Raw genomic sequence first — 12,883 nt, 5'->3', positions numbered from 1 at the left:
GAAGTCCAATATGGAGTAATGGTAAAAATCTCCGATGGTTGGAAGAAAAATAGATCATAGATCGAGCATCATTTAAGTCCAAAAATTTCTTGACTATCAGGTCGACAACCACCTCCTATAGAAGAATTGAATTCCAACGGCCACCAAGAAAATTGAATTTTAGTTGTCGATTGAGAGATATCGTGTGCAGATGGATGCACGAGATCTCACCACATAATCATCCAAAAGAGCCCAATGGAGGATTAAAACACACAACTATCCGATTAAAGATTAAGTAGTCATCAACAGTGGAGAAAGCGTGAGCCTACCTCATTTGTCACTTGCACACCATCATCACCCGCTAGCCGCAACGTAGGAACTATCCACCAAAAGAGATATGGGGGGAAGTGGGAGGAGAGAAATGAGTCTCCCGCATGCCTGCCGCATGCCTGAAAAACAATCTTCAAGCAGCTGGAAGATCTTGTGGGGGTTTGAGAGAAACTAAAATAGGCAGCCCACTAACCCGCAACATAATTCAAAGGGAACAAAAATGACCCCGCGGGAGAGCAGGAGCCAAAAGAAACTGCCTAATCTCTCAGGAGACAAAAAAGTAGGAGCCAAAAAGGAATGTGGAGGTGCGGGCGAAGCTAGAAAACCTTTTAGCCAATTGGTGGAAATGACATAGAGACTAGCTTGCGAATGAATTAGAACCCTCCATTCGGTAGCCCTTAGTGATTTGACCCCGCTAGCCGGTCAACTAAAAAATAGACTTAGAGCCTAGAAAAGAAGTAAAGGACCCTTCTACAGATTCATTAAGGAAAGCCCATCACATGAAGGTTATGCAGGTGCGCATAACACACAGGTTATGCAAAAAATTCTGCATTTCTCAGATCGGTTATCTTTAGGATAAGTTGATAGAAAAAAGGTTAACATGTACTGATTCTACATATTTTCAAGAGATAAATCCTAATGCCAAATGATATACCAAGGTACCTCATAATTTCACTTGTTTGATTTGCTTCCATTTTTAGTGAATCTAATTAGGAATAGGCATAGTTTGAACCACCAAAAATTTTATTTTATCATGAGCTAGCTTAGATCCTAAAACAACAAATACAACTCTAATATGTCCATCATGTTATAGATAGTTATTTTAAAATTTTGTAGGAATTACAAATTTTCATCAACATAATGAGAGTTAGTCACAATAATATCATTAGGAATATAGATTCTTGAGATTAGCTTCATATTATTGGTGCTTTGAAGTAAATAACCCAAAAATTAGTTATAAGGACATAAAGATATGGAGTTAAGGGATAACCTTGTCAGATCGATGTTCATAAAGGAAATGATTTGTCATTGAATTAATGATAATGATTCTAGCATTAGCATCTTGAAATAGCATTTGAACATGAGCTTTTAATTTAGGATCGAAGCCCGACCATTGAAGAATATTAAAAATAAATTTCCAAGAAATTCTATCATAATATTTATCAAAATTAAGTTTGACCAGAATAGAATTTTGACCTGTTTGTTGGGTCCATTCATAAGTTTACCATGGTAACGTAAGATTATCAAGAATAAATTTTCTAGCAATAAAGTTTGTTTTCTCAACTCTAGCAATTCTTACACCATAGGTTTGATCCTAATGGTCAAAGATTTTGCTATAATTTTATAGGAAGTTTTGAGTAGGCTGATAGGATGTCAGCTAGAGATGTAGTCCTTATTTTTTCATTTTGAAAGGATTTTGATTATACTACCATTAATGATAGGGCCCAATGATCCATTTATAATAGCTTCTAGGTATAAGCAATAGAAATATTTCTTAATGTGTTTCCACATAGCTTGGTAGAACTCCATAGGAAGCCCATCATTGCTTAGGCTTTTATTTAGGGGCCATAGAAAAAAGAGCATTCTCCAACTTCTCTAATGATAAAATTCTATCTAAGTATTGGCTATAATCAAAATCTATTATATTAGGAATATTATTTTTGACAATATCATTATGGGTTTGTTGAATATCTTGCCATTGATCATGTTTGAAAATAATTTCATAAAATCATTTAAAAACATTGCATATATCAACAAGATTATGCTGGAAGCATCAAACTCATCCCTTGTCACCCCAATTCTTCCCTTTTTATGTTTGTTTATTGAGATAATTAAAAATATGGTTAGTGCCTTTATTTTTTTATTTTATCCAATAGAGTCTAGATCTCTAATTGTAGCCCCTTGCCCTTTGTAATTATCAATTTTACCTAAGTGAGATTCTATAGCAGCAATTGAATTTTTAATTCTAATATTACTAGGATCATCATTAAGGATTTTTCTAGCTTGAACAATTTTTCCTTGGAGGTATTTTTCCTTATGTTTGCATTGCCAATCCATTTTTTGCCAAATGAATGTAAGAAATTAGAGCATTGAGTAATAGCAAAACACTACCAATCAATGTAGGATTCCCCTTCACTTTTCTTAGTAAAATAATTCCAAATTCCCTCAAGGAGAACTAAACATGTTGGATTCTTTCAATGAGACATATTTAATTTGAAAGGGAGGGAGTGATCAATGACTGAGGTTTCAGACAAACTTTTATTGCAGATTATGCGATAATGAGTAGAAAGAGTAGCCAAAAAATCCACTTGAACACATTGTTCCCTCAAATCATATACCGAAGGTAAAATGGGGAATATGTAAAATTTGTCCAACCTACTCAATTTTATTTCCTCTCCCATTCTGCAATTAGACCAAGTAAACCAAGTTTTATATATATGAGAAAATTTATCATGGATAAGATCTACCACTCCTAATGAATTTAAACATAATAATTAACTGTCAAATTCTTCACAGCTGAGATTAAACTATTTGAAATAGTTACGGTCATGAGAATTTTCTACCATATTAAATTCTCCCTCGATTATCCAATCTACATTAGGAAGGTTATTAGACATCCAATTCCACAACTCAATTCAATTTGTAGTAAGGATGGGAGGATATGTTGAATAAAAACCCATGAGATGATCATTGATAAAAGTGAGAGCCTAGAAACAATTGTGAGAAGGGTACTCACCTTTATCAATGATAAGTTTAGCAACCTATGGAGAAAATCTAATAATAGGCTCGCCTCTACCATCATTATGGGAAGAGTGCAAAAATTTGGCATCACTCCAAAAATTTCATAATGAAGCCTTAAGCTTAATGTTTCTTATTTTGACTTCTTAGAGGAATAACATATTTGGCTTCTGTTTCATAATCATTTGTTTCACTTTATTCTTGCGAGGAGGAAGAGAGATCCCTCATATGTTCCAAGAAATAATTCTATAATTTATGATGAGAATGGGAAGAATCATTATCTTGGGACAACACACTGAAACTACTAACAAGATTCAAATCTGAACCCTTGGCTTTATCATTTATAGAGGTGGAGAAAGGAAATTTGGATCTTGATGACGAGATCAAAAGGGAGGGGTGGAACTTCAAGGAATGGGTGTGAGGAAGAATGACAAGGGGGAGAAGGAGAACAATCTTTAGGAGAGGAAGGAGAAGGTATGGGAGAATGAACTTGGGGTGAAGAATGGGACAAAGAAAGAGAGGGGGAGATAGGAGGTTTTTTTTCTCTTTTGGACCATTCTTGAACCATATAACATGATTGCATCTTAAAAAAAGGAGACAAACTCCTTGAGAACATCTTATGAAGAATAAGGGGAAGAATAGAGAAAGGGTGTATTTTAGAGATCGGTGATGGTTAAGAAGAGTGTTGAACATTAGAATGGTAATGAGCATGACTGGGAGATGATAGATGACGACTAGATGAGATAGGATTAGAGAGTGGCTAAGCTAACCTATTCCTCCTAATGGGACATCCATGGATTAGGTAACCTTCTTTTCAACAATAAAAATATGCAGTTGTTTTGTTTAGATAGACTAGTGGTTGATCTATTTCACAACTTGTGCCAATGAGTTTAATGTTTTTTAGCAATGGTTTATTAGGTCAATTTCCATAAAGACCCATGGATTAACTCTTAAGCCCAAAAAATTATCAGACTTGTGTTTGTACCAAATAACTCTACCAAACTAGGTTGCAGTGTCCTTTAAAAATGGTCTAAAAGCCAAAATAACAAATGAAAGTTCAACCCACATGGGATAATGTGAGTGAGGCAGACCTTTAGGGTTAAAATTGAAGGTCCAGGCTTGCAGATAGCAACTTTTCCCACAAATGACCCAAGTGCCATATTGTAAAATAGCTTGGGCATAGTCCGGTGACTTAAACATGCATGACACAGCCTTTTACAAGGCCTCTTAGGGCTGCAATTTCCCATTCACAATTTTCCCTAATCACCCAAGCGCACTTATAAAATTCAATCTCAAAAGGGACTCTTAAGAAAAATAAGATAACAATTATATTTTGGCATTCATAATTAACCTCAACAATGTCATATGTGAGTTGAATTTATAAGGTTTAACCTAGATGTTCATTTGTCATTGGTATGTCTGGTTTAACACTTATGGTAGAGGTATATTTCTCCATAGTTGTGTCGTTTGAGCCTTCTAGGTCAAACAACCATTTCCATCAATTTTTGACTTGATTTCCTTAGTTTTTGCCCTAGTTTCGTAGTCAAAAGCCTCCCTACCCAACCTAGTTGTTATTTTGAGCCACATAAGTGCCGCTCAATAGTGACGAATGCCCAAGAATGATAGTAAACAACCATTCCAAAAAAAATTGAGTTCCTTCATATTGTGTTATCTTCTTCGCTCATTAATTCAAAATATCTTAATTGTTCATATTCATATGTGTTCCTTATTGAAACGTGTAGTGGAATCAATGACTTTGCCATGGTGGCTACATTATCACGATGATGTTTGCCATAAACAAATTTATTGGATGTTTCTCCTCTAATAAAATTATTAAAATTAATGATTTTTTTTTTGAATTTATGTGAAAAGGAATAATAAAATTTTATTGACAATATATTTATTTAATATTTCTCATTAAAAAATCATATATCTATAAATAAAATAAACTTTTATTTAAATATATATATTAATTAATTTATCTTATCAAAATTAATCTCAAATTAAAATAAATAAATTATTTTCATTAATATCTATCTAAAAAACACGTACTAATAACAATTTGGCATTGTTCATACCAGCATCGACGATAATAATACAATCGCAAAGTTTGCTAGCTGGACCCCTAACTAGTGCACGTTTGAAACACGTAATTGGGCATGTTGGAAAATAATTGCCCTGAACCTGCAATAACGTAAGATTTATCTATTTCAATTTGGTATGAAAATCATACAGTTATATATATATGTAACCTCCCATAACGTTAGATTTATCTATTTCAATTTGGTATGGAAATCAGACAGTGTAGATTGACTGAATATTTTATTAATGTCAGATACATTAACATTTCCAATAATTGCTGTAAGGGACGGTGTACATGCATTCCAAGCCCTCTGGAGTGAATCCTCACCTTAGATTGCTCGGTCGTCTATGAACTCTATTTCTTTTATTAAGATTGACATTACCAAACAATCAAATACAATAAACTTATGTCGATGTGTGACAACATTTTGATTTACAAGAGATCGCCTTTCTCTTGCCACTGTCGAATGGCTGATCTCAGAGAAAAATTTGCGATCAGATTCTTCTTCTCAAGTTTCTTGTTTGTCATGGGAGATGTGTCTTTTCCACAATCCAACCATCCTTGAATCGCCTCCCTTTCATATGTAAAGCCGTCTGCGGCAACGCAAGGATCCTCCATAACCTCCTGCAAATCATTACAATTTCTTGGTTAAAATTAAAACCCTAACACTGATTGAAAACAGATACATATTTAAAAAAATTCTGAGCTTTTGAGCGTTAAATTTCGATCAATACCTGGAAAATTGGACAGATGAAGAGGCTCGGAATGCGTGTTTCTTCAGGTAATTTCTCCGATGTTTGATCATGCTCGACTGGCGTGGCGCTTTGATCACGCTCGACAGGCATGGCTGTGTACGGCTCAGGGACGGCCATGTTGCTAAGCTGATCAAGCATTTTCATTACAGTCGGTTGAAGGCCAGGGCGATTGTTTCCTACAGGATCTGCGCAGTGTAAGGCAAGATAAGCTAACTGAGTAGCCTGCACAAATGGCCAATTACCGGCTGAAGGATCCAAAGCCAGCTCTAATTTGCCGTTTTCTAGTGCATATTCCACTTCCTTTACCAGTCCGAGCGCCCGTTTTCCTGTCAGAAGCTGAAGAATGATGATTCCGAGGCTGTAAACGTCGGATTTGGTAGAGTATCCGGCGCTTTTAAGGTATTCTGGATCCAAGTAGGAATGTGTACCTTTGATCTCCGACCGTGAGAATAAAACGTGCGGCAGAGGACGAGGCAGGTCGAAGTCGCTTATTTTGCTGGTGAAATTTTCGTCCAGGAGTATATTTTGGGGCCTCAGATCGCCATGGACGATTGGATCTGGCTTTAAACTGTGTAAATATTGTAAGGCGGAGCAAACTTCGGCGGCAATGCGAATTCTTGCTTGCCAAGGGAGCGGCGGAGCTGAGCTTTTACAGGTCAGATGATCTGCTAGGCATCCGTTGGATATATATTCATTGATTATACAGCGTTGCTCGAAACAGGTTCCCAGAGCCCTCACTAAATTTGGATGCCGGATGTCTTTTAAAATTTTGGTCTGCGAAAAGAAGACTATGTAGGTCACATATGAATACAAAGGTGAACAAATTGTGCAGTGCTTTGAAGTAATTTAGGTAAATACCTCGCGGTGGAACTGTGGCTGGGCATATAAATTGTATTTCTTGAGTATTTTGACCGTAACGATTGTTTTCCTTATTTCACCTTTGTAAATGGCAGCGTAGGTTCCTTCCCCGAGTTTGAGATTATCAGAGAAATTATATGTCGCCGCTTTGATATCGTTGAAAGAGTATTCTCTGAATTCAAGATTATTTGACGAGGAGGAGGTATAAGTGGTCGGGGTTTCGATCTGCGGTCTTGAATTCAAGCAGTCTTGAAAATATTTAATTTGTTCTTCCATGGCGGCGAGCTTTTCCCGTCCTGCTTCGAGCTCGTGTATGGCTTCTTGTCGTTCACGAGAGATTTGGTTTAGCTTGTCAAACATTGCTTCAAGATTTTCTTCCACCTTAAATGGTTGCCCTGTAAATTCTTGCCATTTCTCTTCGACAAGCTTTAAGAGTGAGGTTGCTTCTTCCTTCTCTCTCATTGTCGTGTTAAAGGCAGTTTCAAGGGATGCAAACTGGTAAATGCATAAATGTTTTAGTAGTTTCTCCACGGTAACAACAAGAACGTATAAATTAATTGGGAAAGAAGAAAGCGTTTACATACTCTCTGATTAGCACGAACAGTAGCTGCTTCTGCATTCTTACGATTGGCGGCTTCCCTTTGCGCTTCTGTTTTTGCCTTCTTGCTTGCTTCCAATGCCTCTCTGAGCTGATTTATGAAAGCTTCAATATCCTGCATTAATATTCAATATCTTAAATTCCTAAGATTCTCAGAAACGCAGGATTTCAAATATATTTACAATCTTTAGTTATTGCTTTCTTATTTGTCCCCTAAGGATTAGCAGAAAGAAATGAGAGGATTTTAGGAAAAGAAAGAGTGGTTCGTCGGTGATATTTATTTGAGATCTTTGAGGCTCAGGTTGGATTTCAAATATTTGGAATCTTTAGTTTTTGCTTTTTGTATGCGCTATAAGAATTAGGAGAAAGAAATGAGATGATTTTAGAAAAAGAAAGAGTGATTCGTCGGTGATATTTATTTGAGATCTTTCAGGTCCATGCTGGATTTCAATTTACAATCTTTAGTTATTGCTTTTTTGTTTGTGCCGTAAGGATTAGCAGAAAGAAATGAGATGATTTTAGAAAAAGAAAGAGTGATTCGACGGGGATTTGTACTTGAGATCTTTGAGCCTCAGGCTCGATAGTGCCATGAGAGCAGCCTTCGTCAACATCAATCGCTGGAGTGTCTGCCACTTCCGATTCAGAGGAAACTAATTCATCAAAATCGACAAATATCTCCGAGACCGACACAGGTGTAGAATTTCCACTGACTTGAAAAATCGAGGGATTCCGATTGCAAATTTCCAGATTCAATTGGAAGTTTGGCGCCGATGCAAGCAATTTTCCAAAATCGTCTGGACAAGGACTCTTATGGCCCTTGAATTTCCGGGCTGTTATTTGCAATTCACACCATCAAACAAAGACAAAGCTTGTAAATTTCTGCTGCAAAATTAACAGGAAAACAAGTAAATATTTGCTTTCAGAAAAATAAATGAACTGAACTTTGAAATAATAAATCTTCTGTACTTACCATTATGTGATACAAGTTTATCTTTGCACACAATCCACAAGTCGCAGGTCTCTATGGCGTGCCTTCGGACGTAATCCGCTTTGCCTGGTGCTATCATCTTCATCTTTCTGTTTATAATTTTTAAAATTACAATATCGGAATGTTATAACAATAATAAATGGAAAGAAAATTTCGATTGTAAAAAGGATTGATAGATCAGTAGTTGAGAGAATTCAAGAGATTTTAGTTTCTAACTGGTCCATAAAGATCCATGAAAAATAACATAAACTATTTCAGAAAATATTACCCTAGGTTGCTTCGGATTATGCCACCGCTGGCTGAGGTTGTTCCCATGATAAGCTTCGTGATACCGAGCTCTGAAACGACTTCAACAATTCCTTTGGAAACGTCATTCTTCTCAACAACTAAAGGCTCTGCTTTGACCTGTCGTATAATAATTTCAAACGCTTGAACACAGCGCATCAACGCTCTATTATTCACCAAAGGCAGTGCAATTTCGTACCTTAAATCGTGTGCACATCTGTAAATATTTATCAAGGCAAATCTTGAGTTCCTTCTCTAAATCCTTCATGTAAACCTTCACATGATCCTCGTCCGCTTCATTCAGAGGAATCTTCCCGACTGCATAATCATAAAACGATAAATTCATCGAAAAAAAACAAACAAAAAAGCAGACATATAGGTATATGGAACTCAGTTGAATCAATGAAAATCTTACTGGCTGATGGCATGTAGCGAGGTCGACACTGTATATGAAGAAGAATTATGAAGGCTGCTTGTGTGTTATCCAACTTTTGCAGCAGCCATTTGAGCGCATTGGCGCTCTCACACAGGTCTTTTCCAACGGCAACATAAATTTTCTGCTGAAGAGGAGGATTCTGTATCGGGATAATTTCTTCAATTTCTGTCTGTAATGTTACCTGCGCATCGCCCTGCTCGCCTGTGGCTGCCATTAGAGGTCCTTTTATTTTCTTTAAATTTCTTCACTTCAGAAATAGCTGTTAATGTACATTTTAAAGGAATCTAGATACATCCAGAGCTATATCGAGGAAGCTCACATTGGAAATCCCAAAGCGTGATGATTACCCTTTGTTTCGGCCAAGCTAACAAATTGGCTCAACTATTAGTTAGTTTGACTTTTCATATGATACAAAGTCATTGGCAACGGACTTTCGATATTAACGACTATTTCCGCCGTGTAGACAGCCTGGCAATCGTGGAGGACAGGTCGAGGAAAGAGCCTCTACCCAGCGAATTTTTGAATAAATATGTATTTAATTCAGATAAGTATCCCGTTAAAATGCCTGGAAGCTTCCAAGTATTGCAAATTTTCAAAGCCAACTTGAACCGCCCACGATTATTTGGTACTTGCTTTTGAAGTCACTACAAACTTATTCTGTATAAAATTTCGCATCCCCATAGAAGGGGCATATTGGGATTTTGTTTGGATTGATTTCTATTTTTAAGTCTCTTGTTCCACATCTTAGTGCATATTTTTGCATATAAATGAAATCTACGTAATTTTGACCAGTATTAGTTTGAATGTCAATAATTGTTCTTTATATCTATGAGTTTATAGTTTTTGTTATGTTATGTTTATAGATAATCTTTAAATCATTTTAGGTAAATCAAATATCAATTGAATAGTTTTCACATGAGAATATAATGGTTAAGTGTATGAAAGATCAAAAGGGATTCAAAAGTGTATCTTTGTTTTTTAAATTGGTTAAATTTAGAATTTGATAATTATTTTAAAATTTTTATTTTTAAAATTTGAAAATGTGATAAGGATTAAAATTATAGTATTCTAATTTTTGTTTTTAAATTACCAAGACTTATAACAAATGCTTATAATAAACAAAGTCAAATATTCAATGCACTCATTCTTTTTTAATCATTGTAGCATCATAAATTGCATCCCTGTGCAATTTCTTGCTTATCTAGGTCCTATTTAGCGTTCTTGGCCTTTCGTGCTCGACATGCTTGATCCAACCTTATTTCACATCTCATTCTGACTTCTCTTCTCCATTTTTGACCTCAGGTCCCAATTGGAGGGAGCATGTCGCTTAGGGCGACCTACTCCTGGGATTGGGCCAATTAGGGTGCCTTGCCCCCCAATGTTTGGGCCCAAATTTAAACCACGCAATGGTTAGCTTGGTTAAGTGGGAATTATTTGTTTGTGTTGGTTTTCTTCTAGTTTTGCATCCCAAAATGCTTGGGAGAGGTATATAAGCAAGACATCCTTCCTCATTTTGGGTACGTAGGTAAGTATGTGAAAAGAGATGACAATATGATACAGATTTCACACCTTAAGTCCTCAAGAGTGAGAGATCAATAATCAAAGCATTGAAGATAAGGAATAATTTGCATATCTATTCATTTGTGATGGTATCCATGGTCTTCTCTTCCTAAAGTCAAGTATATTCAAGTTAACATGAAGCATCTTCATGAACATTTCAACAACAAGAGGGTTTATGAAGTTATAAGCATTCTTTTTTTAGATCTAGCCTATACTACCTAATAGGATGCTTTCTATCCAAGAAGGTTACTTCCTAAAACTAGAGTTTGACTTAGGAAAACCCCTTTCTACCCAACATTTTCCCATTTTTAGTGTGTAGGAATAGGTGACAAACCCACAAAACACATGTATAAAATGAGTAAGAGGAGATCCATAGCCTGCAATTAATCAGAGCTGAAACTGTTGGGAGTGGGATGAGTAGGGCGCCTTAATCCTAGGAAAAGGTCAAGTTGGGTGCTCCAATCCTTGTAGTTTTGCCTGAAATTTAGTTTGCAGGTCAGCTACAACCTGTTTTGTTAGTTCTTCTTCTGGAATCTATCTGTCAATTACCAGTTTTCCTATGCATGTTGAAAACTACCATTTCAAACTATTTGGACCTACTTCTTGCATTCTTCATTTTCAATTGCATAGTCATATTCCCTCGAAACGAAGGACCATTGCATCTACTTTGTGCTTAAATCTGTTGGGAAAAATGGTGTCTCAACCTTGCATTTATGTGAGGTTACTATTTATAGTAAGTTTTCATTTGAGCACGAAATAGTGCGAAACTCTCCCTGAAGCTTCTGGTTGGCTAGATAAGCATTCCGGTAAAGTTTCGTCGCAAGGTCACAGCTAGTTTTGAAGATATTAAAGTTTTCGTCTTGGAGGGGTGCAATAAAATATTTAAACTTAATTTTGGGGACTTCAGAGGCTCCGAAATGCCCTGAAAAGTGGCCGTAACCGGTGAAGCGGGTTACGAGGTGATAGAGCACTTCGCGAGCTTTCCAGCGCTTCAAACGGTTCGTCAATCGGACACCCGGTTCTCAAGTTATGGCCTCCGGAAGTTTGTACTCCTGAAATAGGAAAAATAATTTGTATCGAATACATAAATGAGATGTAAAAGGGAGCGACACGTGTTGATGTGTGCTTTAACATGTCATAGGGCATCTAGAAGGGAGATAAGGTCGGCTACACCTTATTGGGTGGTTTTAGCCCATGGTTTTATAATACCGTTTAACAGTTTCTTGTATTGTATCTCCTATTTATGATGTGTGTGAGATAGAGGTTGTGTGTAAGAGTCCTATGGCTATTGAGTTTCCTCTGAATCTCTGATTAGTGGTACTCCTGCGAAGAGCTTGCTCTGCAAGTATTTTGTAATCTGTTTTTGATTGCTGAATAAAATATTGAGCTGCTTTTGGAGGGTGGGGTTTTTCTCCCGAAAGGGTTTTCCCCACGTAAATCATTGTGTTGTGGTATGAATGCTATTATATCTATTTCTATTTTCTGTAACTGTTGTAACAATCTGAAAAAGTTTTGCATTACCCTCCTCTCAAGGTTAGTGTAGGAAGTTGTTTCCGCTACTTTACTTCCTTACAAAATCATCTTCAGCCTAGTGTATCATTCTCCTTCAAATGTAACCGCGTAGGTAATGAAATAGATTCCTTTCTTGCATGCATAGACTTGTGAATCCTACTTCCTCTACCTTATAATCATTAACTAAAATACAGTGTCTAGTGTATCCTACCTCCCATCAATGCCTTTTCCATTCCTTTTTTTATGCTTGATTAAGTATTTTGGGAAACTAGTTAGTGGAAACATAGCTATGAACATACGTATATTTAAAAATAATAATGTAAAATACATCAAGAGATACCCATTTTAAATTTTTTAGGTAAAATACACTGAGAGATATCCATTTTAAATAGTTTAGGTAAAATATGTTAAGAAATATCTATTTTAAAAAGAGTGGTGGACCTTCTAGATAACCATGTATGTAAAAAAACCCCACACACTAAAAAATATAGCAAAACAAACCAACAAATATCCACCATTGCTTCAACATTAGGCCAATGTACTAAGAAAAAAAGATATGTAATTAAGTCATTAAATTCCTCTATACACTAGAAGAAAGCTTCTGTAACAAATAATAAACCTTCCAAAAATCTTCAAGTACAAAAGCAATTTAATTGTCCCCTAAAAAAAACTTGAAAATAAAAATAGGCCAGGAAGGAAATGACAAACTTTCGATGCAACCTAACAGTTAGTTAGAAACTCAATGGTTAGAAGACAACAT

The 12,883-nt window shown here is 36.1% G+C and overlaps 1 protein-coding gene across 1 annotated transcript; it reads right to left on the bottom strand.

The window, feature by feature from the left end:
- Positions 1 to 5,336: 5,336 nt before the first annotated feature.
- On the bottom strand, positions 5,337 to 9,534 carry LOC131036431 (U-box domain-containing protein 33). The gene is made up of 9 exons (XM_057968318.2): positions 9,031 to 9,534; positions 8,815 to 8,933; positions 8,599 to 8,735; positions 8,313 to 8,419; positions 7,898 to 8,172; positions 7,329 to 7,457; positions 6,745 to 7,239; positions 5,866 to 6,660; positions 5,337 to 5,755 (listed from the first exon to the last, which is right to left on the bottom strand). The coding sequence occupies exons 1-9, from the start codon at positions 9,263 to 9,265 to the stop codon at positions 5,564 to 5,566; spliced, it is 2,484 nt and encodes an 827-aa protein (XP_057824301.2). The 5' UTR covers positions 9,266 to 9,534; the 3' UTR covers positions 5,337 to 5,563.
- Between the last annotated feature and the right edge of the window lie 3,349 nt (positions 9,535 to 12,883).

This window comes from Cryptomeria japonica, chromosome 7, assembly GCF_030272615.1.
Source record: "Cryptomeria japonica chromosome 7, Sugi_1.0, whole genome shotgun sequence".
Taxonomy (NCBI): Eukaryota; Viridiplantae; Streptophyta; class Pinopsida; order Cupressales; family Cupressaceae; genus Cryptomeria; species Cryptomeria japonica.
The sequence above is the reverse complement of the archived record's forward strand: the minus strand, read 5'-3'. Positions and strand labels throughout refer to the sequence as shown.

Excerpts from the sequence above, each read along its gene's own strand:
- LOC131036431 (XM_057968318.2), bottom strand. The coding sequence starts at position 9,265 with ATGGCAGCCACAGGCGAGCAGGGCGATGCGCAGGTAACATTACAGACA. Across the intron at positions 8,173-8,312 it reads TAAACTTGTATCACATAATG|CCCGGAAATTCAAGGGCCAT; the intron begins GTAAGTACAGAA and ends TGCAAATAACAG. Across the intron at positions 7,240-7,328 it reads CTGTTCGTGCTAATCAGAGA|TTTGCATCCCTTGAAACTGC; the intron begins GTATGTAAACGC and ends TGCATTTACCAG.